The sequence below is a fragment of the Mesitornis unicolor genome, unplaced genomic scaffold, assembly GCF_000695765.1.
Source record: "Mesitornis unicolor isolate BGI_N332 unplaced genomic scaffold, ASM69576v1 scaffold5941, whole genome shotgun sequence".
Lineage (NCBI taxonomy): Eukaryota > Metazoa > Chordata > Aves > Mesitornithiformes > Mesitornithidae > Mesitornis > Mesitornis unicolor.
Window position 1 is genome coordinate 57,330 of NW_010161572.1, and position 23,775 is coordinate 81,104.

The 23,775-nt window shown below is 37.9% G+C and overlaps 2 protein-coding genes across 2 annotated transcripts in view; both read right to left on the reverse strand.

Moving 5' to 3' along the window:
• MEP1B (meprin A, beta) overlaps positions 1–9,009 on the reverse strand; it is a 24,457-nt gene extending 15,448 nt beyond the window's left edge. The window contains exons 1-6 of the mRNA XM_010193349.1: positions 8,947–9,009; positions 3,402–3,420; positions 3,166–3,216; positions 3,018–3,061; positions 1,922–2,000; positions 1,444–1,561 (exon numbers count right to left, since the gene is read on the reverse strand). Of these exons, the coding sequence (XP_010191651.1) occupies positions 1,444–1,561; positions 1,922–2,000; positions 3,018–3,061; positions 3,166–3,216; positions 3,402–3,420; positions 8,947–9,009 (374 nt within the window). The remainder of the gene's footprint in view (positions 1–1,443; positions 1,562–1,921; positions 2,001–3,017; positions 3,062–3,165; positions 3,217–3,401; positions 3,421–8,946) is intronic.
• Positions 9,010–19,012: 10,003 nt separating this feature from the next.
• On the reverse strand, positions 19,013–23,560 carry RNF138 (ring finger protein 138, E3 ubiquitin protein ligase). The gene is made up of 5 exons (XM_010193352.1): positions 23,436–23,560; positions 22,061–22,129; positions 21,456–21,561; positions 20,535–20,642; positions 19,013–19,119 (listed from the first exon to the last, which is right to left on the reverse strand). The coding sequence occupies exons 1-5, from the start codon at positions 23,558–23,560 to the stop codon at positions 19,051–19,053; spliced, it is 477 nt and encodes a 158-aa protein (XP_010191654.1). The 3' UTR covers positions 19,013–19,050.
• Between the last annotated feature and the right edge of the window lie 215 nt (positions 23,561–23,775).

Genomic DNA, 23,775 nt, shown 5'->3' on the forward strand with positions numbered 1-23,775 from the left:
CATGTAGTACAGTCAAATCAATAGCAGACCAGAGAGAGATCAACCCCATCTCTAGTATTTCCACATGAGACATCAGGTATTCATGGAGGTCTCCTGCAGGAGACTGCACCATTTAGCTTCAATCTTTTAAAAAGTGCTAGTTTTTTTACGGATGTGTCAGCTGAGATGATAGAAACTTTGAAGGGCAAGCAACACACCAGGCAGTGAGGGCAAGATACGATATCCAACTAGAGTGACTTGTCTTTTTTGTCAACATGACTCATCTATTTTTAATAGAAATATAAATGAAACATTGTACAGGGACCTCTTACTTGCCATAGGCTAAATATTGTGGCTCTTTTTCAGGTATAATTATTAGGAAATTCAATGCATACTTTATGTGATGAAGGACCAAAAAATCTAGCTACATGATTTTTCTATTTGGCTTAAAAAGCCGTAGAGTCATTAGCACAGGAAAATGCATTGCTCCCTAAGCCTCCACTTATGCATCTTTTAGGGCTGAGTTTCAAAGTCATGTGCACAGCATGAAGAGTAGAAAATATAAAGAGTCAGAGACCAAGGAAATTTTGAAACAATTATCTGCTACAAATATCTCAGAACAAGCCAAAGGGAAAGGGAAACATTTCTATTATCAGAAAATCTTTTCCCACTTATGAATGCATTCTCGTATCAGGAAATAATTTTCTGAAAGTAAATTTCCTCACCAGGCTATCAAGCTTTCCCTAACCTTTTCTAACAGAGAAATGGTTCAGTATAAAGTGGAGAATATATTTCTTTTTGTTGCACTGTTTTGACAGAGACTATCTTAGAAAGGGAAGCACCTGGAGCAATTTTGACTTCTTTGCTGGATTCTTATCTTGCAAAATTTAAGACTGAATAGCATAACTATTCATCAAAAGACGTAAACAAACTTAAACCTTTGCAAAATATCTCAACGCTCTGCAGCATTCAAAAACATCACTGCTATATTTGAATGCTGTTGTGATGCTGTTCAAATGCAATTCCATTTGTTATAACAAAAAAATTCATTGTCCTGCAGTCTGAACTACCATATTTCCACTGGGATATTTTTTTTCCTAAAAAATAAGGTATGTTAAGAATGACCATTTGAAAGTGACAGTCCATATAGCCAAAGATCAAGCAAGAAAATAATTGGCTTGTTTCTGGTATCTTTTACCGTGCCTAGAAAATTATCTCTTAAAGGACTTGATTATGTCTTATATTTAAAAATAAGTATCAGCAAGACATTGTTCATTACTATCAAGGTAATATCTGTTTTGGGAACTACTACAATTTCCACTTTAAAAAAAAGACTGGAAAAACAGACACAACAAAAATATAATCAGATATATGAGTTTTAGAATGGCCATTATTTTCACTGGCTATGAAAATAGCCTGTAGCCAAACAGGATGAGAGTTATTATTTTACATTACTCCTCTTACCCACTTCCTTTGAACACAGATATGTAATTCTTCTCCCCTTCCCAAGGTTTGAAGTCAATACAGGTTTTCAGTCGATACTGTTCAAATGCCTTGAGGATGAGTCCCTTAGCATTCATTTCTGCAAAGCAAACAGTGTCCTCATCAATACTGAGCCAAAAGGTTTGTGCTGTGATCTGTATGCTGCAAGTCCTAAGGGTGGGTCTTGCTCCAGCAATCTTTGATTAAAATAAGCAGGTTTTTTTCTGGATTAAGACCTGGGTAGGGACTGAAAAACTAGAAATAAGACTGTTCTGACATATCTTTCTCTTGGTTTGTTTCCATGTAATTTTTCTTTGGTGCTTATGTATAAAATAGGGCATGATGCATATACAATGCATGATAGTTTCCTTACAAGAGAAAAGGATGCCACAGTATCGTTACCAGTCTGCATTTAATGTTTCAATCAATATGACACACAGACATTGTATATATACTGTACCTAGGCTATCTTCAAGGACATAGGGAATAACGTGGGGCCACCGATAGTCATCACCAATGATGGAGTTTCGTTCCTGAATCTGAGAAGGAAAATAAGTATGCAGCCCTCAGTAAAAAATTATCTAGGATCAGGGACTACAATAGTACTAAAGCAAAGCATGTATCCTATAAATCTATATAAGACACATAGGAAATCAAAGAGCTCAAAAACTCTGGGAGATCACTCAGAAGTCTAAGACCTGAGTTTGAAATCCCTTCACTCCCTTCCACCAGTGTCCAACTTCTGCAGCATCTTCTCCATACAAATTACCTGACTTTGATGCATATATGAGGAGAGCTTCAGCCCCTGTGTGAAACATTAACATCTAAAGTCCTGAAAACTGCACAGAGATTAATATTTCTGTAATTTTTCATAATGCAAGGGTTTGTTCCTGTGCCCTTAGCAAGTGCTGTCCTTGCTTCCACTGATATGCTCAGGCCAGAGCAGTTCACCAAAAGGGACAGTAAAACACTATTGACTTTCAGGGGTATAAAACATTTTTGGGGCTTCTCCTAGGTCTCTTTAGGATGTAACCTGCCATGTAAATACTTTTTTTTAATGGATCAGATAGGAATACTGGAGAGATGCTTTAAAATGTGTTATTACAGATCTAATTTTCCATTTGTTTTAGTGAATCTACTTGTATGAAGAAGGTTTTGCAGCATTGGTCTGTAAATTTAATTAGCTCATAATAAATACCGTGCAGATAAATGAAGAATCTTTAATAAAAACCTGTCCAAATGATGATCGGTGCTGCTGAATCTCTTAAAAGTTCAAATACAAAAAACGCAGTAAAGGAAACAAGAAGCTAATAATATTGATCTAATGGCTAAACCAATCTTATTCTGGATAATGTTTCTGCAAATGCACCTGACTCCTTCATTGTCTGTGACATTTTGTAGAACTCCATCCCCAAAACGTTCTCAGTTTATTGTTACATAAACAGCATTTATTGTTAGTAGGAGCAGGATGCATCAATCATTTCCATGCCAGTGATACTTTACATTGCATAAGTCAATGACATATTTCTGGTTTTATATTTTATATTTGAACTCACCCCATCAAGTTTGATGTCTCCCTCAAAAAGATCTAGTCCTAAAGCTAAAGGGAAGAGGAGATAAATGTTCAGTTATTTTATTGATCTGTGGCTGCCATAATGAAAATTACAAAAAAAATATTAAAAGATAAACTGAATTTTTAAAAACCTTCATTGATGTCAAAGATGTCTTGATCAATTCCTCCATCTACATCTATTTCTGAAAAATAAAAAGACAAGTGAGGTAGGACATGAGCCCTTGCTGTTATCTTTATGAAGTGTGAAAATTAATACAATAACAATAACAGTAATTATAAATCTGTGTCTGTCCTAGCGATGTTTATGAGCAGCTGTTTTTGTTGACTGCCTCCCGTGCATACAAATAGATCTCTAAACAGAACTCACCAGTTGTCTCCAGAGCGGGCTGGGGAAAGGGAAGAGAAAAAGATATTATTAGAAAGGCACATAATGAAATGCAGCTCGTGTTACTCTCTCAACAGTATTAGAGATGTGTTTTAAGCTCAACTGACAGCATTTAGTGCATGGCTTTGTATTGGTTTAACTGGACCCACCGCCTTCTCATTTGACTGGAAATGTTTATTCACTTATGTGCTAGTTTTGTGTCCTCTCCAGGTTGCCCAACAAGAAGGTCGCCCAGTGCCGCTTCTGTGAAGTTTTCACAACCTTTTTTTTCTCGCAACTCAGGCAGTGCCTAAAATGGACTTTCTCAAATGGGAAAAAAAGAGCTTACTATTTCTATTAAATCAAGTATTGCTGCTAGCTGAGCGCTGTACAAAGCCTGTGGAAGCTATGCTTAACTTTCCACCATAAAGCTGAAGATGGAGGAATAGAAAGATAGAAGATGGTCCGGTGTCACGCAGCATGTCTTTGAAGGACTGGGGACAGAGTCCAGGTCATCTCAGCCCCACTGCAGGGCCTCAGCTGGGCTCTATTTACCTCAGCAGCACCAACTCAAAGGCTGTTTCTGCAAAGTGCAAAATCCAAGTCCCATATTGGAGCAAAATCATAACAAGATATACATAACACAACTTTCCTTGCCATAACATGCCTACAGAATATAAGCTATATTCTTTTATTGGACTACACACTTCATTTTGAACTGGTTTGGACATACTTGACACAATCCTGTGGAACTATTTCTTACACAGTGAGTAAAAAAATCATAAACAGCCTTTCTAACCAGCTGTTGCTCAGTGGGTTTTTCTGTTTCTCATCATAAGTCTTGTATTCCTGTGTTTAAAAAGAAGTTCAGAAACTGAAGGTAAAAAACACCCTTAAATTCTAAGCTCTGACAATATATGTTATAGATATAGCAAATGATAAGATATAACAGCAATTCTGCAAAGCATTTTTACTATAGTACCCCCCCCAGCAGTTTTGTTTCTCTGTATTAATAAGTCGTCTTTTGTACATGCAGTTAGTATGTAGGACTTATTTTTCCAGTGTGATAAACATCTGCAACCTCCATTAGAAGCAATGAACAGTACAAGATCAGAATGTTGAAAAACGACAAAAATCAAGTCCATGCAGTCCACAGGAATATCAGTTTTAGTAATTTCCAACATCTGTACAATGGATAAGAAGATAGTATTGCTAGAATATTCAAGAGAAATTCAAATACACATGTTCTTCTAGATCTGACTTTTGGCACACAATGATGGGAACAGCTTTGAGGGCTTATGTACCTATGGGCCCTAAAACTGATGGCATTCATATAAGAACTTTAACCAAATGCCAAAAAAAACCCCAAAACCTTCAATGAATTTTTTTCATTTGGAAAAGGTTCAGAAAGCAAGCTTTGAAATTGTCAGAATGTCCTATTTTAGCTTTTTAATGAAAGATCAATTTTCAGTCTGAAATTACTCTCTTCTGAAAATGCCAGCAAATGGCAGGAAAAAAATATTGTAAATATAAGAGCCTGAGATCTCATTTTATCATTTTGATTAATCTGAACTAAAATCAATTCAAACTGTCGCTTCACAGTTTTTCTCAGAATTTGGTCATTTATTCTGATTGCCTAAGAAGGGAAAATTATTATTTTGCTTAACCAAATAGAAGTTGTAATGTATAGGTTTGAGAGATATAATGCCTAATTGATATGAGCTGGCATAATCAAATGCTTAATATCTAAAGGTTGTATAAACAGGCAAAGTTTTTAATCAACTTTTTCTTCCGCTTCTTGATTTTCTTAATGAAAACTACAGCCTTGCCCACTCTAAAGGCAGGATTTTGATTTTGAAGCATCAGTTACAGAAACCGCTGAGTGCAATCTATTTCCTGATCAGATTTCTCCTGAAACAGCCAAATTTCAGTTCTTCACAGTTTTGAATTGTTTCAAAATTTGATAGATTTTAAGATACCCAACTCTTAAAATCCCAGTATCACTGTGGAAAAGTGACCAACTCCATTGAAGAAATGTTTCCAGAGCTGGGCAGCTGCAAATGCTGAAGGATTGATTTTGATCTCACATTTCACTGAGTTAACTGGTATTATCCAAAGAATAATAAGAATTCATGAGAAATAAGGATGGTGACTAAAAAAAAATTAAATATATAACTGTGTACAGATACAGTTTAATAAACCAAGATATCTTTTCCAAGCAAATCATTCATAAATCTGCAGTGTCAATAAAATCTTACATTCTGAAGTTTTATTGCGCATATATAATTTCATTACAATTTGTTATCACTGGATATGCATAAGACAGCGTCCAGGCCACGTGTTCAAGTTTTGAAATGAGAGTGCAGCTAATAAAACAAGCTGAAAGTACACGTGCAAAGTGTGTAACACACATTTGGAAGACTTCCTTTACTTTTAAACTCGCACTCTCACAGAGATTTCTAGCTAACGTGGAAGAAAACAATGACAAGACAAGCTTGCAATATTCAAAAATTAAAATCACATTATTGTATTTTCTGTAAAGACAACTGTAAAGTTGATGGAGGAGAAGAATCATACCCATATATGTTGAATCCTCTTACAACCACTAATGAAGAATAAAATGTTTCTACAGTTTCAATAATTATGAACTACAATATACCCATATCGACTAATCAGAAAGCATAACTGTGGTAGAGGTAAAAACTGGCTGGCTCATAGAAAAGCTCCTGTATCAGCAGCAAAAGCTCACAAACTGAAATCAATGTAGCTAAGTCCAGCAGCACTTGTGGTACATAAACCAAAATGCAAGTCTATGACCAAGGAACACCAAATTCAGCAAACAACTGAAATCTAGGCTGGTCTTCAGTGTCTGAAAACTGTCACTAAATGTTTTATGCCAAAGGAATTCCTTTCATCACTCCTTTCCACCTTCTTCTCAAAAAAACTAGGTCTTTATTTCTGCGAATTGCAACAGAAAAATACTCAGTTTCAAAAGGAGTATCTCTGCATATGAGTATTACTCGTTTGAGTAGCAGCAGCTTTCTTTTCAATCCCTGCCTGACAACTGAGACCTATATGATGCATTTCTAGTCTCCGAAAGTTTTGCAAATTAACAACAGATTCACAGTCACAGATAGAGGAAGGTTGTATTACCTGTGGTGTACCAAAGAGAAACCGAATTTAGTCTAACCAATGCTACTTTTCAATCTACACACAAAAAAAAATTCTGAACATTTATAGTACTAGTCCCTAACTTTGGCAAACAACATGGTTTATGTAAATTAAGTTACATTAAAGGTTGATCAAATCATGGCTTGTGAGCACATTTAACTGGCGAATAAGGACATTTTGAACAGGTGGGAAACATCTCACCTATTTTAGTCACATAAAAACTAGGTAAGTAGACTCACACAGTAATCAGTGGAGAAACAAATGAGAAATTGCATATATAATTCATCTGTCCCTAAAAAAGGTATGGCGCCACCAAGATGTCCTGGCACCTCCAGAAGATGATCCACCTACCCTAGCTTGGACAGTTATTCAAGGATATGATAAACCACTCAATGAAAATTTCCCTGCCTCACCATGGACTTCAGAGGGAATATAGCCAACCAGCTTAGATGAAAGACCCTAATTTATTGGTGTTTTCTCTAGACTATATAACTTTTAATACTGGCATCCAGAAATACAAAAGAAGCTTTTTCTGACCATAAGGCACATGGAAATGAAATAATTAGCCCTGGTGATCAGAAGACCCTCTCTCACACAGGAGCTGGTTATTACGAGTCAGTTTGACATATGAAAGCTTCACCTACTGTATCACCTACTACATGCTTTACCAAAGCCTGTAGAGGAATCTAAACAAGGCTGAGACTTGAGTTTCCAAAAGGCTGGGAACTGAGGGGCAGGTAGTCATGATGGGTAGCAGAAATACAGGGGAAGTGTAGGGCTGGGGTACTGTGGGATAGAGGAGGATTATGGGAAAGTTGGGGACATGAGGTTGAGCTCTTGAGTTAGGGAGACGTATGAGCATGTGTTAGTGGAGAGGAAGAGGACACAATTGCCACAATACGTTGTTGGAGCTGGATTCAGAGAATCAGGCAGTTAAGTTGCATAATATAAAATAGACTAACGTTATCCTGCTTAAGTGATATCACAGTAAGTATTATCTTACTCTATAGATTACCCTCAAGCTATGAACAGCTGAAATGAACTTTCAACAACCTGCTGTTTTTTGTTCTCCAAACCAATTAAATTGTGTATCACCAAAATTCCTGGCCTCTACAATAAGTTATCACAAGATCATGAAGTTCAACAAGGCCAAGTGCAAGGTCCTGCACATGGGTCGGGGCAATCCCAAGCACAAATACAGGCTGGGTGGAGAATGGATTGAGAGCAGTCCTGAGGAGAAGGACTTGGGGGTGTGGTTGATGAGGAACTTCACATGAGCCAGCAACGTGCGTTTGCAGCCCAGAAAGCCAACTGTATCCTGGGCTGCATCATAAGAAGTGTGGCCAGCAGGTTAAGGAAGGTGATTCTGCTCTGCTTTCAAGAGACCCCACCTGGAGTACTGCAACCAGTTCTGGGACCCTCAACATAAGAAAGACATGGATCTGTTGGAGTGGGTCCAGAGGAGAGCATGAAGATGATCAGAGCACCTCCCCTACAAAGACCAACTGAGAGAGTTGGTGTTGTTTCATCTAGGGAAGTGAAGGCTCCAGGGGGACCTTATAGCAGCCTTCCAGTACCTGAAGGGGGCCTACAAGAAATTTGGAGAGGAACTTTTTACAAGGGCATGTAGTGATAGAACAAGGGGAAATGGCTTTAGATTAGAAATTCTTTACTCAGAGTAGTGAGACATTGGAACAGGCTGCCCAGAGAAGTTATAGATGCCCCCTGCTTGGAAGCGTTCAAGGCCGGGTTGGATGAGACTTTGAGTAACCTGGTCTAGTGGGAGGTGTCCCTGTCGATGGCAGGGGGGTTGGACTGGATGGTCTTTAAGGTCCCTTCCAACCCAAACTATTCTATGATTCTATAAAGGAGTAAAATGCTACATTTGACTACAAAAGACAGGAAATATAAAATCTCAACTGTTACTTTTTTTGGCATTAAATAGTTTAGCTGGATTGGAGGAACAAAGAACAGTCATTTACAAATATATCCAGTGGTTAAAAAGGCATCAATTTCAGTACCAAATATATTGTGTTACAGAAGAAAAAAATCACATTTCCATTCAAATATGGAGTAGCAAAATAAATTTTAATACTTATCTTGGTTCTAACGTGCTATTCTGGTGACATTACTCTGAATAATAGTAGATATTTTGCTTAGATGGAGGATGCAAGATAAGCTCTTCCCATGTATAGCCAGGCCTATTAAAAATAGCAGCACTAAGACTCCGAGGAAACACAAATCTTTCTTCTATGCAGATGACAACAGAATCCTTATTTTGCAAAAGCAATATACTTAAGTATTTTCCTCTCAAACTCATCCTAAGCTGCATTGCTTACTCAATCATATAACGAATATGCATCCTTTCTTTTCTTACCTGACTCCAGACCACCTGAAGAAGCAGCCAAGTTAGGAGCACAGGCACAGAAAACCAGCCCATGCTGTTCTCCAGTCAGCAGATGCATGGACAGAATTTCAGACCAACTTTGTATTTAAGATAGCAAATATCATAAATCAAAACCTTTGTCCTTTCATCAACTATTAACTTACCTACCTTTTTTCTTGTCCAGTGAGCAAAGTCCATCATTACTATATTATAACTAACATATACTTTATCTATTTTTAAGCAATGCTATGAGAAAAAGTGTTGGACACAAATTGATGTACAGGATGAAACAGACACAAGAAAATGGAAATACAGAGGAAACAGAGCTGGAATGGCCAGAGTTTCTTCTTATTCTTAAATGGGAGGTACTTGTGGTGATTGCATCATCAGACTTGGCTAATGTACCCCTTTCCCAGACCAACTACCTGGTTAGAACATTAAAAAAAAAAAGCATTTAGATTTTGTATTGTAAATACAGACTCCTAAATGATTATATAAAAATTAGTAACAGTTCTCATACTATTTTAAGTATCAGAACTAATAAGAAAGAATGGGTTGATCCTAAGTAATGAGGACACTTGACCAATTTCTAGCCACTCAGATACATGCTTATTTCTTTGCTGATCCATTGAGTAGTAGTTGTGAATATCATTGTTCTTATAATCTTATATTTTTCAACAAAGTGACAATAAGTATTGTAATCTTCGACCTTGACTAATGATGGTGTCAACTGTTCCTGAACGTTTGGAAGGTTGAAGATATCTTTTGTCAAGATTTCTTCTGCAAGTTCGGCAGCTCTTGAATTCTGCACGCTGTCATCTTCAGCTGCTGGGAGATGATGGTGGTTCTCCTTTTGGAGGTTCTCTAGGTTAGATTGGCCATGTCCACAGTAACAAATACTTCAAAGCAACTCAAGCAGATCTGTACATTGAAATATTTGGTCATAGGAATCTGGCATCTATACTGTCTCAAAGAGTTTTACTTCTTGGCTGGCTCTGATTTTATCCCAAGGACTGAACATCAGTGGCACTAACTGGACTGCATTAGGCAATGTGGAGATCTAAAGCATTAGGATCTGAAGAGCATATTCTAGTTTAGTTTCCAACCAAAGGAATTCAATTTGGACACTCCAAAACTGCTGTGATGTGAACTCAAGCATGGTAAGTGGGAGTGATGGTGATACTCGCTTAAAAAATACACCCCTGATCAAACCTAAAAGACTAGTGTAGCTGCACCTGTAATTACTTCATTATAGACCTTACAAGTGTTTTCTTGAGATGGTGGAATACAATGAATTTAAAAGAAATAGCACATTTTTTGGTCTTACTACTTGGTGTTCAAAGCCTAAAAAGCCTGTTTTTCTGTTTCTTTGGTCCCTTTTAAATGCAAATAATCAAGATAATCTTCTCTCTGTTCCCACTTCTCTGCTTCCAAGATGCATCAACCATCACTGAGACCTCACACCAACCTCTTCAAAATAGGAGATAGGAGGATGATTTTCTTGTCACAAATAAGGGCTGTATGAATCTCTGTGTCATGGCCATCGCTACTGTCAGGACTAGCCAGGAGGTGAGTTACACAAATAAAACACTAGAAGGTGTTGAAATTGGCATACAGTGACACCAAGCAGAAGATACTGAAGTTATAGGATATCTCTGCATTGTAAAGTACAGTCTCTACATACATTTTTCCTCCAATTCACGCTGCATTTTAATTAATTAAACTCAAGAGTTTTGACACCTCAAACAGTCATCTGGAGTAAAAAACCAAGATGCACTGAAAAAATAATATACAAACAATAAAATGTCAGGACTTTTAAGACAGAAGTTCTTGGCATAAATTTCAGTGTAATCCATGAAGTAGCTAAATGCTTTTTCAATATAGGTTGAGGAGAAAGTAATATAGAGATGGACAGTCTTAAGAAAGTTTTTTTTCTATGTAATCATGGAAGATCTTTTCTACAGAGCTTATCTACTTTTGAGGCCATGTTCTCTACAATGACAAATGTCTTGCTTTATCACTGACTTAATATCCATGTTCAGGCAATAAACCTACACCCTATTTTCCTCAAGGGTTTTCCTACATGACTGCACATTTTTCTTTAAAGATGAAAAGCACTATAGGCCATATCATACTTCTGAGACCACGGCCCACTGTAAGAGATGTTACTGGAGATGAATTAAGAAAGGATAGTGCAACTTATCTGAATAGGTGATGGGCAGTTTCAGACGTACAAAAAGAATCTTAGATTATATCTTTATTCTAGTTACCAGGGCATATAACAGCCAAAAGTAATGCATGTCCTTTCTCAGCATGGTCAGGGATCTGTGGAATTCAAGGATGCTATTTCCTTTACCAGTTTGGCCTGCAGGTAGAGTCCACCAGCATGCTGCCTCCAAGCTCCGTATTTGAGAAAAAGTAAAAATATTAAACACAAAGCAGAAGGAGCAGGTCTTCAGCTGGTTGACTGCTTTTTCCTTCCTTGCAATTCTTTGCCTTGAACATGGTTCACAACTTTTATGGGTGCTAAGTTATATAATGAGCTCTGAGTAACCTGTCGAGACACCTGCAAAATCTGAGCTTTTGTCAGTCAATTACACTCCTTTCCCCATAGACCCACACACCACCATGCTGCTAGAAGAAGCAATGAAAAGGAAAACATCAGAACTTGATGTAAGCTTGCAGCAGATCTGTTGCAGTGACTGCTTGGATCTCCTGCTGAGCTCACTTCTCTGGCACCAGGCAGATGGGGAGCACCATGGAGCAGGCTACGTGTACCCTTGGTCAGGCACCATCTCTTGGTAGCACTGTTGCTGGTGGGCACCACTGCAGCACAGGTAGCGATAATACCACAGGGCTTATTATCCTGCTGCCATGTTGCAGAAGAAGGAACATCCATCAGGCACTGCCCAGTGCAGATGGGAAACACCACCTGCTTCAGTCTTCTTCATACACCTAAAAATCTGGGAAGAGATCGTAATGAGGGCAGAGAAATTGGAAAAATGAGTGAAGCACAGGAGAGCAAGAATGCTCCTTTTAAAAGCCAGAGGAACTTTTTCAAAAATACAATGTCAGCCAACTACAGAGAACCATAAAAACAATTAAGAATAGCTATATATGGACAGAGATTTTCTAGCATTTTTGGTAGATAGTTTAATATTTTAATAGTTTTGTTGATCTTAAGCACAGATGCTTTGACAATTTTGCTGTCTGTATACTGCTCAGATAATAACAGTGATTCATAACTGTTTGTTGATGTTCGGGTGGAACCTGACTGATCATAAGTTTCAGGATTAACGTCAAGTGATATGAATTCATTAAATAATCTTGAAAAGTGCTGTCTTTGAAGAGCATTATGTAGCCCTCTTAGCAGTCCTTATAGAACAAATGTTAAGGAGTAGGAGGATATTCAAAGGGTCTATTATTCTCAGATGGTGGATTGTTCCTTGCCCTGCCTCAAGCTTCCTGCATTATCTTGCATAAATTGTGCTTTTTTCAGATAATCTCTGAAATGAGGATAAATAACACTGCCAGTAGTATCTCTTGGCTGACGAGGCAAAAGCACCAATGAAGATAAGAGTTGTCAGCTAAACCTGTAAGATAAGAGACCTTCAATCAAATAAAAAAACATTTCGAGTCGAACACCTAAGTATTCCAAGTTAGGAAACGCCAATGTTTACAAACCTAGCAGGTATCACATGGAATATAAGGTAAGAAAGTGAAAATTACAACAGATACCAAATACAAGTGTTCCATCTTCCTGCAGAGGACCAAACAAGACATGTTTTCTTTGACTACAAGTTATCAAGAAAATGAAGCAGACCTCTAGTTTCCTCCCACTGCTTAGCTACAGGTAAATTAAAAAGCAAGGTTATAAAGCAAACAGCAGATCCTTAGGTATATAACATCACATCCCATCCTGCCCACCGCCACTTCAGACACATACTTTAACCATTGCCCTTTCTTTTGTGCGAGAAAATAATCTTTCATAAATTAATTACTCAGACAGGATTACACCTTTCCCCCTTTCACAGGAATCTGAATCATGTCCAACGTGTTTTTACACAAACATTTCATGGCAACTATGAATTGGATTACAGTGCGAAGCAAACTGTGCCTGGTACGTGGCTACTAAAGCAGCTGTAGCTGGCCACTAAGTATTATGCCACTACAGAAGCGTGCTCCAGGGATACCTAGTTCTCCCTGAGATGACCCAAGAACAACCTAAAAGTAATATATAGGCATAACATGAAGGAATATTGAAGCACACCTGTACTCAGCACCAGGCAGACCTCCTCAGCGCAGCAATTGGGCAATGCACTTACCCAAGTCGTTGACGTGTGCAGTTTCATAGAGCAAAAAGTCAAAAACCAGCAGTAGCCCTGTGGCACCTTATCACAGAATGCAGCAGTCCTCAGATGCCCTCGTGTGATTCCTACGCGCACTACAATGCATTACAGACGACCTCTAAAGAAGGCGTTTGGGGAAGGAAAGGTCTTGCAAGTAAATGGGGTTGGCATGAATGTGTAGTATTTCATGCTCACTCCTGAACTGGGGTGATTCAGTTGTTCCTAGAGTGGAGTCCTGAGGGAACACAGCTTACCTGCCAAAGATGATGAAGCCCACAATTAAATCTATACGTTTAAGGTAAATTAGAAATATTCTTTCTGTAGATTGGAATGATCCTAGTCAGCCTCTTAACCTCTAAAGCATATAAAAGATTTGCTACATTTTATGAAACATCTTGATAGAAATCCCCTATCTAAAAGTGTCTCAAGAGTACAACTGCTTAGTGAATTAGTATCCTTAAATACTCTACCTATTTAGAGACAACCCAAAAATATTCACTGCCCTCTTGTGGTTTGAATTACGAAAGAAGAAAAATTCATAAAAGAAACTACTGGAGTTTGAACAGTCTCACAAGTGAGGTGGCACAAATATCACTCCTTCTGAGACACTAGTGCCACAACCAATACCCTGAAGAAATACAACATCTTCCTACTGTCTTCTGTCCTTATCTGCAAAAACAGAGAACATAATGCAAGGCGTTCTAAAAAACAAGTGCATATTACTGTTAAAGAGCAGGTCTGACTGGTAAATTGTTCAGATTCTTTCAAACTGCAAACACATTCAGAGAAATATAAACTCCTCCAGTCTTAGAAGTAAAAGAGGCAGGCAAACTCTGGAAATTATTGATGCTCAGTTACTCTACCCCTGAGGCTCACATCAGCCTCAAGATATTGAGGGCACAGCCATAAAAGCTTGTAAAACATACAGAATATGAGAAAATACTTAGTAGCTAAGTAATATAATCTCAGCTATTTAATTGCTGATTACTTTAAAAGACAGAAAGGAGAGTGGGAGTGAAACATGGCAAACTTGCGAGAATTGCTGTAGTGAAATACAGAGGAAAAAAAGAGAAACAAACACTAAAGTAGAGAAACAGTAAAGGAATAGTGAAGAGGACTTTTCTTAGTGACTAAGTGTCCTCATAAGCTTAAGCAAGTTCATAAAAACAGTATTCTGCCTCTAAGCCCTGGGAAATGACCTGCAGCTTCAAGGGGCTGAAAAATGCATCCTAAATGGGTACAGTGGATTTAAGGCAAAGTTTTAAAATGGAATTAGATGTTTTCCACAGAATGCATTAGGCAGTGATGATTTTGTCCTATTTTTTCTTTTTTCTATTTCCTAACAGCATGGGGAATATGACAGAATAAACATAAAACTTTCTTTCCTAATCATATCCACAAAAATAGAGATATATGACTGTCAGGAAAAAAAAAGTTATATAGAATAAGGTTGGTTAGGCCTAGAAAGCAGCAGTAAAAACTGATCCCTCCCAAAGCAGACCCACAGTCTGAGGAGAGTAAGAAACAGTAGACTTACATTACTTGAGAGGAAAAAGAAAAAAAATTCCACACTTTGACCCCAGTAAGAGTCTGGCAATTCACTGGGAAGTGGCAATTTTAACATTATTGAAAAGCCTTCTCAGAGTAGAGGCCCTGAATTTTGTCTCCTACTTGTTTTCAACAGGACACAAACTGGCTCTAGCTATCTGGTTTCTTTTAAATGCACACTGTACTAAGCACAGGCTATGCAGTGTTTGTGCTCTTTCACTGCTGATTTCTCCAATTCTGTAAGAGCCCTGAAGATGCTTTTGTCAGATACTCCTGTAGCTCTGCTTGCCTGCAAGAAAACAACCTCAGCTGCCAGGTGCTGCAGTCAGTTCACAAATGGCACAGTGTTTTCCAGACATAGCAAAGTGCACATCTCTTAAGAGGTCCGTGAATTAGTGTGTCTGTTTCAGCATAACACAAAAGACATAAAAAATACACCGGCCGCAGACTTTTATAGCAGAGTCCTCACAGACAGGTGTTCAAACCTCACCAGACTCAAAAGCCCCATCTAAAAAGAGGGACCCATGAATGCTTCCCAACTACAGAAAACCTCCTATCCCTGAATACCTGTCAGAAGATGACCTGGGTGCACAAAGTCCCTCTCTCTCCCTGGGAATGAAGCCCTGGCTTAGGACCGGAGCAGGACAGAGAAGTTTTGCAAAGCTCACGTATCCTGTAATGAACATACTGCCAATGAGAATGAAACACATTGAGTGCACTCTCTCTAAATAATGAGCTATGCATTGCTATAGTAAAAGAAAATTAAACTGAATCTCTGACTAAAGGCTTATAACCTGATTTAGGAGACAGAACAATCCATTTAGAGCTCAGAAAACTACATGCTAAGGGGAAAGAACAATGAACTAATAAAAAGCAAATTTACATATTTTCACTGTGTTTCTGGCATTCAAAATAAGACATTAACTCAATTTCATAACGATATCATCACCTCTATGTCCTCTGAATGTAAAAGCACAAAAAATAACCAAAGGGTTTTTCAGCTCAGAAATACACAACAGAAGGACAAATCGTCTACATACCACCTTGCTGGTGCAACAGTACAACCAGCCCAAAATTTATTGACAGTTCTCTGAAAATGCCTCTTCTTAATAAATCTACCCTCAAATAATGAGGTTTTGCTCTTGGCCCCAAGTGTTACATACTTCTTTCTCTCTCCTTTTAGGAGGTTCTTTCTTTATTAGAATCGGATGGGACAGCAACATATGATCATGGGAGGCATGAATGAGTTTTGTCCAATCTATCATCTTTCCTGCTCATGGCAAGATCTTCAGATGTGATAGAAGGTAATTTGTTAGCTCATGGGAGGATCATGAGCCCCAACTCATCAGTTCCAGCAGCATACACGCCATCCTAAACATTCAAAGTGTGAAAGCATACAACTGACCGTGTACTTAAGTTTAGAAAGCATCCAGAAAGGAAGAAGTAGCATCAAGGGGACTGATCATCTTTATTATGCAACGAAGAAACAAACAGAAAATAAAATACTTTAATAGGAGAAAAAAAATAGAAGGTACAATTCAAACTTAACATACCATGTTGAAACCATACACAATGCAACATAAACATGAGGACACTGTTAAACAGCACTCTTCTAGTAAAGACTGCATGTTTCGAGTACAAGCATTACCCATCATAAATACACCACTTTCTGTGCACGTCTGAGTTTCAGTGAGAAAGATCATGACCAGCAGCAGCACACTTAAATAATTATTTCATTTTCAAACGCTTACCTAGTGAATGTATTGGATGCAATCTCTTCACATTAAAAGTATAAACTCTTAAGCAAGGTAGCGCCGACCAATACAGATATTAACATATCCAAATAAAGAGGATAAACATTTTGCAAAGTTTTTATATTGCATTTACACACATTTGTTGCTTTAAAATGTGTATTCAAATCTCCCAACATTTAAACATGACTAAAACTCTCAGCAACTATGCATCAAGTGACAACTAATTATTGCTATAGAAAAATGTTTCCCAGAGTTTTAAAATACTTGTAATTTCATTTGCAATTCTTCAAGATATGTTCAAGTAATAGAAATAACTAGTTCCAGTGTCCATGAGGCATTCTGAATCTGTATTGGCTGTAGGCATTTATTACCAGATCGTATAAATATTTTATTGAATCTAAAAAACTAAACTTACATATAACTATTAAATTTCTTAGGAAATGTATGCAGTAATAAAATCACCACGGTATGCGTTTTTATTTTAAAAAGCTAAAACTTGAGACCTTTCTAAGGGCACTATTTCGTAGCCAGCTTTATAGAGGAAAGAGTAAAAAAGCCAAACCAACAACCTTTTCAGCTGGATCAGTGAACCACTGCAAATCAGTACGTGGTCCCACAAGCACGAGAGCTGACAGAAAAGTGAGGACACGCAGATGAGAGTATGGGAGGCAAACGAGGAAGTCGGAGTACCAGCTCAAAGCATGGTGTGCTTTCAAAACACTGTATTAAGCCAGTAACAAAACGCAAGACGTCTTGTTATAACAACGATATGACTTTTAGACATTTCTGAAGTAGCCAGCTTTCTCTGTATTTTAGCCAGCTATGTCTTCAGTTGTGTTTTCCACTCTTAAAAAAAAGAAGATAGAAAATTTAAGTTACAGTGTATAGAGCTTTAGTTTCAACATATCAGAACTAAGACTGAGTTCTGAAACTAGAATGAGGCATTTCAATCTCACCAGTTCTGGAATATGAAATAGCCCAGCATTTAAAAGATAATCAAAACCTCTGTTTGGAGAAGAAATGGGAGCCAGGGCACAAGAGAGATATTGTACTTTGGCTGCACAACTGGTACTATTACACATAAATCATCAACTAGGCTAGGAAAATCGCTGGGGATGTTCTCCACCACATATATAACACCCATTAAGAACAGCAGTTTGACATTACACAATAGTGACACGGGGTGAAGACTCAGTCTTAAAAGGTATACATTCAGAACAAACTCTACTTAAACCTCTAAAATGTAAGCTGTGCAGCTTGCTTTCTTCTTCTCCCCATTAGTACTAAATAAAAGACCTTAAAATTCTTTTACAAATGGATTTTCCATTTAAATTCAAAATTGTATTATTTCTGTTTTCTCTGATTTTAATGATGGTCCTGCTGGGAATGTGGAAATCTAGAATAAGAACTTTTAAAATACGTTGGCAGCTATTTTAGAGCAAGTTGTTCTTCTCAGCTGTTTTTCCAAGCTTTTGGATCCAGGAGATATTCAAGTTTTAAACAGTGTTACCAAAATAAACAAGTTCATTTCTGAGCATCGGTAGGTCTGAAGCCAATTAGTTCTCTAGTTACACAGCCTTCCAGGAAAGACAGAACAGACCAAAACTTGAATTCCTAATGAAACAACAGAAGTTCTTAAAAAGCTCCATGACATTTTCCAAAATGAAAAACTGGCTGGTCACAGTCATAAACTGGAAAAGTCTACCTTTTTCATGTCATCTTGAACTGTTCAGAAGGTTTGTCAGGGAGATCATCTTCCTTAGCAGTTGGGAGTACAGGGAAAAGTCCTCAGCCATCACTTCAGTAAGCAAGTTATATTTAAGTTATGCTCCAAAAGTGGAAAAAATCGATGTGATTATTCCTTGGCAATGGCATAATTCTTTCTCAATGAAAGGCAAAATAAGCCTCGTGATCTATGATGATCTCTCTTCATCTATAGAAAACTAGTATTTTTCTTTCTTAAGTTGGTGTTATTTTCATTCACACAGTAATGGTAAAAAACAAATCACAACATCAAATAAAACCTTGTCTTCATGCAGGAGGAGAAAAAAAAAAAATCATCTCATTGATACCTTAGCAGATGACAGCCAAACTTAAAGAGTACAACAGAGCACCTTTGCATGTCTTTCTAAAGATAATTTCAAAATTGATTTTGGTGAATTAAAATATCTGACATTAATAAAAGAAACCATGTAATTAATAGAGCAGTAAAAGAAAATCAAGACAACAGTGAAAAGTTCAAAAAAGGTCCCTAGTTCAGATCTCTAAAGATGTCAAGTTTGAGTTTCAACAAAATAATTTATGAAAAGTCCTTATGAACATGGAAAAAAGCCTGAAAAGTGGTTGCTGAATACTGTTTTATTAACATACACTTCAGATCACCAACAGAATTCATGTGATTTTATTCTCTCAGATCATCAGTAAGATGAAGGAGGGACTATACTTCAAAAGTTCACGTGACAGGATTCTTCGACTGCATTTTGGTATTGGACTTCTTCATCAAGCTGAAGATTCTAAACAAAATGAAAACATGATCAAAATGAACAGATTCTCAAGATACACCACAGTCCTTAGTTTAATCACCCATTTTCCACATTTTTACACAGGAATTGGCACCTAGATGAAGACTCTCCATCTTTATGTGTACTAGCTGACTGTTTATATTGCATAATTATCTTTTATTTAACCAAGTACCAAGAGATGCATGAGACAGGAGAAGAATCAGATGAGTGGGACAAGGCTCATTAAGCAGAAGGGTCCATCTTCTCTCCCTGGCTCAATTACATTACAGAAGAGCCAGCTCGGGAAAGCTATGTCACGCAATTCTTGTAACAGGGCTTCCAACCAGCCATAACATCCTCCATTAATGAAAATAAAATGTGATCCCTAGACAACAGGAATCATAGGTTGTTGAGAGCATACTGCTTAAAAGAAGAAAGCAAACACTTACCACAAAAGATGGGAGGTTAATCCTGCTACTTTCAAAGAGCTATCTTCCAGGTTGTTAATACACCAGAGTAATACACCTTTTTAGTACAATTCTGGCAGCTTCCCCAAATCAGAATTCCATTCACCAGTTCTACAACCTCACACATGGAAGATGCACTAATGCTGAAGAGCCCAGTCCCTTGTGTAAATCTCATAGCTCTTCATGCATTTGTCACAGATCACTCAACACGAAGAACAACATGCACCATCTTTGCCATCTTTAACCTGTGAGCCTGCCCATGCCTCAAATACTATGCTCATCCCACACACAGTGCCAGCAGTGTACCCCAAAGCCTGTCAAACTCTGTAGAAGCTACAACACAAACTCTCCAGCTCTGATTCCATACGCAGAACTCAATTGGTTGGGTTCACTTCTGATCCACCCAGCAACTACATATGTCTAAGTAGCTCTGCATCTACTCCAAGGTCATTTACTCAGTGAGCCTGAAAGAAGGCAACCAGAATGACGATTTAACGACATCTTTTTCACACTGCAGCCCGTCTACATATTGGAAGGCTGTAGCAGCGATACCAGCTAGTCAAGCTGCATTTTGATTTTCAAGAATTTTGGTTTAGTCATTTCTGCTGCAAAAGGTCAAAAAATGTTAATAAAACAGAGTAGCATCTATTTTATTTCCCTCAGAAGCAGCATTAATAAACTGTTCTGGAGGAACAAGTAGTTCAAATTGAGAACACTAAGCTAAAGACTTAAATTATCAGTTTGGAGAAGAGCTTAACTGTTGACAACACCTATTCCCAGCCACACGTCATGCTGATAATGGAGAGTTTACCAACAGACAGGTATACTTCTGAGCTCCATACAAAGCAGGATCATAGCATGTCCAGAGCACAAACAAGTTTGGTACCCATTTTTTATCTAGCGTTTTTATTTACAGAAAAAAAGTTAACACGTATTCCCCTACACATCAAAGAAGCTTACCACAAATTCTCCGTAGTCAAACCGGTGTCTTAGATTTAGATGGCTAACAAGATTTCTAGTAACCTGATTAGTATCTGCCCAAGGAAGAGATACACAAATGGGACAGACCTGAATTTGGAGGGGAAGGGGAAAGAAAAAGAATGGAAAAAAAAGTTATTGGTAATACAGAATGCAGTAAAGACATGTACTACAGGAATAACTAGTTTATTACTCATCCCCTACCAAAACACAGTAGAGATGTTTACATAAAATCATAGTTCTAAGGGTTCTTCTCTTCAACTGTGTAACATTCAAAAATTACATTTCAACTTGCCAAATTTTGTGTTTCTCTTAGGAGTGAGGGATTATCACGCCTGTCTGGCACTCCTTTTGTCAATTTTTGTTGTTTAAAATTTAGAAAAGAAAGTGTTTATTGCATCCTACTTATTGTCCAGGATGATTTTCATACAATTGAGATGAACAAGCTGAAAGAAAAAAATAATACACCCTATGCAGATGAAAAGAATAGAAAACCAAACAGATTTTTCTCCTTCAGTCCCTTTGATTACCTTCAATTACTTTTCAAGTAACTGTAAGTTTCACATGAAACAACAGTTACGTTACAAATGGGATTCTATAGAAGCAGCTCTAAGTTACTAAATGAAGAAAAGCAAGTGTCAGGCTCAAAAACTGAGGTTTTTTCACATCAAGACAAATGAGACAATTAAGTCAGAAATCCCTTAGAACGGACAAGAAGAGAGACACAAAACACTTTGGAATGAAAGTCACTCCTTAAGTTAGATAATGCACTGCCTTAAGTATATTGTCTTTCTCAGACCACAGGGATCTTTACAGATATAGAGTAGCTACTGCACATGTACAATTGTTTATGTAATTATAATATAAGTAGCTTCAGAAGCATACATAAGCAACTTTACTTACTACAGGAACTATCTGATAAAGATGTCTGTTGTTACAGTGATCCAGCAAACGTTGTCTGGTAAAATTGGCTTCCTGACACAGAGGGCATTTGAATGTTGGGTGTCCACTGTAAAGAGAAATACACAGTATTAAACAGAAAAGAGTTTTAGATGTAGTGTTACAGAAAGGTTAACTCATCGGTTTTCTAGTCATTATATTCTGTTATTTTGATAACAACAAAAAAAGCCACCCTCACTGACATAAAAGCAGATCTAATGGAGTTCCACTGCTACTCAAAATTGCAATTTTAAAGCATATTTATTATTTGTACACCTAAATGCATTCTTCCGAGACTTGGACTTTAGAAAATCCTTTTGTTCCAATTGCAACTGCACCCTGCTCTTACTGGTAAGATCTTTTAGTTCAAATCCTTCAGGAAAGTACTGAAAAAAACCCCAAATTCTAACATATAGATGCAAATGTAGAAGAAACTACAGGATTTTTTACATAAAACTTGTTGTAGGTCTTTGTGTTGGTTGGTTGGCTTTTTTTCAAGTTAGTAGAAGCTTGCACTATGATTGTCTGGATCTATTTTAATAGTAACTATAGAAAAACAAGCAGCCTACCTTGTTTCTCCTTGAAGTATTTGATTATTAGGTATCTCGCCATTATGAGATATTGTATCGCTTCTGCTACTTTAAATGAAAAAAGAGACAATGAAAATTGAGATTATTTTACTGCACTATCAAAATTTCTAAAAGTTTAACAGTAATAGGGGAAAAAAAACCCCACATATATACCCATGAAGTCCCATGAATTTCAAGGTAAAACATGTAATGGCACATATTTTAATCTTCACAGCTTTTCCTTTAGATTAAGGTATGTCTCAGTATTTAGTTACCATGGTGACCCTTGGAGGAATACTACACAACCTTATAAGAAAGTAGTATACAAGACAACAGACAGTCAACAAGAATCATAATGGAGCATTATGAATTATGTGAAAGTAAGACAGGTACCACTTTCCAAGTCTTCTGACTTAGGACTATGTAAACAGGCATTTAACTGCCATGCGTTTACACAAATAAATTACAACTTTCAACTACAGCAAGGTAAATTTTATTACGCTGTGCACAAAAATTATTTCCTAAAGTAAGAGGGACAGACAGGAACATTTTAGAAAGAAAATTTGACCATATATGCCCCTCTAACTAAGCCAGAAGAAACTGCTCAGACATGCTGATCATCCTAAGAACATGGATATTTACAGTCACAAGTCTGCTCATGGTGTTTTATGCTTCTGTAATATTATAAGCACAGGTATTCTACTGTGGCATAGTCAATAAATAGTGATATAGCAATAACCAGACACTCGGGGAAGGGAACTACATCAGCTGGAAGGGACCTACAACAATCAACCAGTCCAACTGCCTGACCAATGCAGGCCTGACCAAGATAAGCCATGTTATTAAGGGCATTGACAAGCACAGGGCATCCAACACCTCTCTAGGAAGCCTCTTTCAGTGTTTCACCACTGTTTTGGTAAAGAAATGTTTCCTAATGTTCAGTCTAAACCTCCTCTGGTGCAGCTCTGAATCATTTCCATGTGTCCTATTCACTGGGTACCAAGGAGAAGAGATTAGCATCTTCTTCGCTTCAACCCCTCAGGAAGCTGTTAGAAGTTGCCCCTCAGCCTCCTTTTCTCCAAACCACAAAAGCCCAAACTCCTTAGTTGCTCTTTTGAAGACATGCCTTCCAGTCCTCTCACCAACTTTGTTGCTCTCTTCTGGACACATTCAAGGATCTTCACATCCATCTTAAATTGTAGGTCCCAGAACTGCACACAGTGCTCAAGGTGAGGCAGCACCAATGCTGAACACTGCAGGGTAATCACCTCTTTTGACCCACTGGTCATACTGGGATGCACCCCAGGATGCAGCTGGCCCTTTTGGCTGCCAGGGCACACTGCTGACTCCTATCAAGTCTGCTGCCAACCAGTACCTCCAGATCCCGTTCTGAAGGGCTGCTCTCAAGCCACTCCTCTCCCATTTCATACTTGTGCCCAGCTCTACTCCCTGCACAAAATTCTGGCATTTGGACTTGTTAAATTTCATCCCATTAATCATAGCCCAATGGTCCAATCTATCTAGATCCCTCTGCAAGGCCTCTTAACCCTCAAGAGAGTCAACAGCATCTGCCAGTTTGGTATCGTCAGCAAACTTGCTAATGGTGCATTAAACCCCTGCATCCAGGTCATTGATACATGTATTGAACAGGACTGGCCCTAGAATTGAACCCTAAGGAAAGCCGCTGGTGACCAGTTGCCAGACAGATGTAACAC

What these genes read in the sequence shown, in the direction of transcription:
- RNF138 (XM_010193352.1), bottom strand. Translation starts at nt 23,560, where the DNA reads ATGATTAATGGGATGAAATTTAACAAGTCCAAATGCCAGAATTTTGTG. An exon ending in CTTCAGAACGGGATCTGGAG is followed by an intron (nt 22,130 to 23,435) that starts GTACTGGTTGGC and finishes TTTCATTTAAAG; the next exon opens with TAGCAGAAGCGATACAATAT. An exon ending in ATACTTCAAGGAGAAACAAG is followed by an intron (nt 21,562 to 22,060) that starts GTAGGCTGCTTG and finishes TTCTCTTTACAG; the next exon opens with TGGACACCCAACATTCAAAT.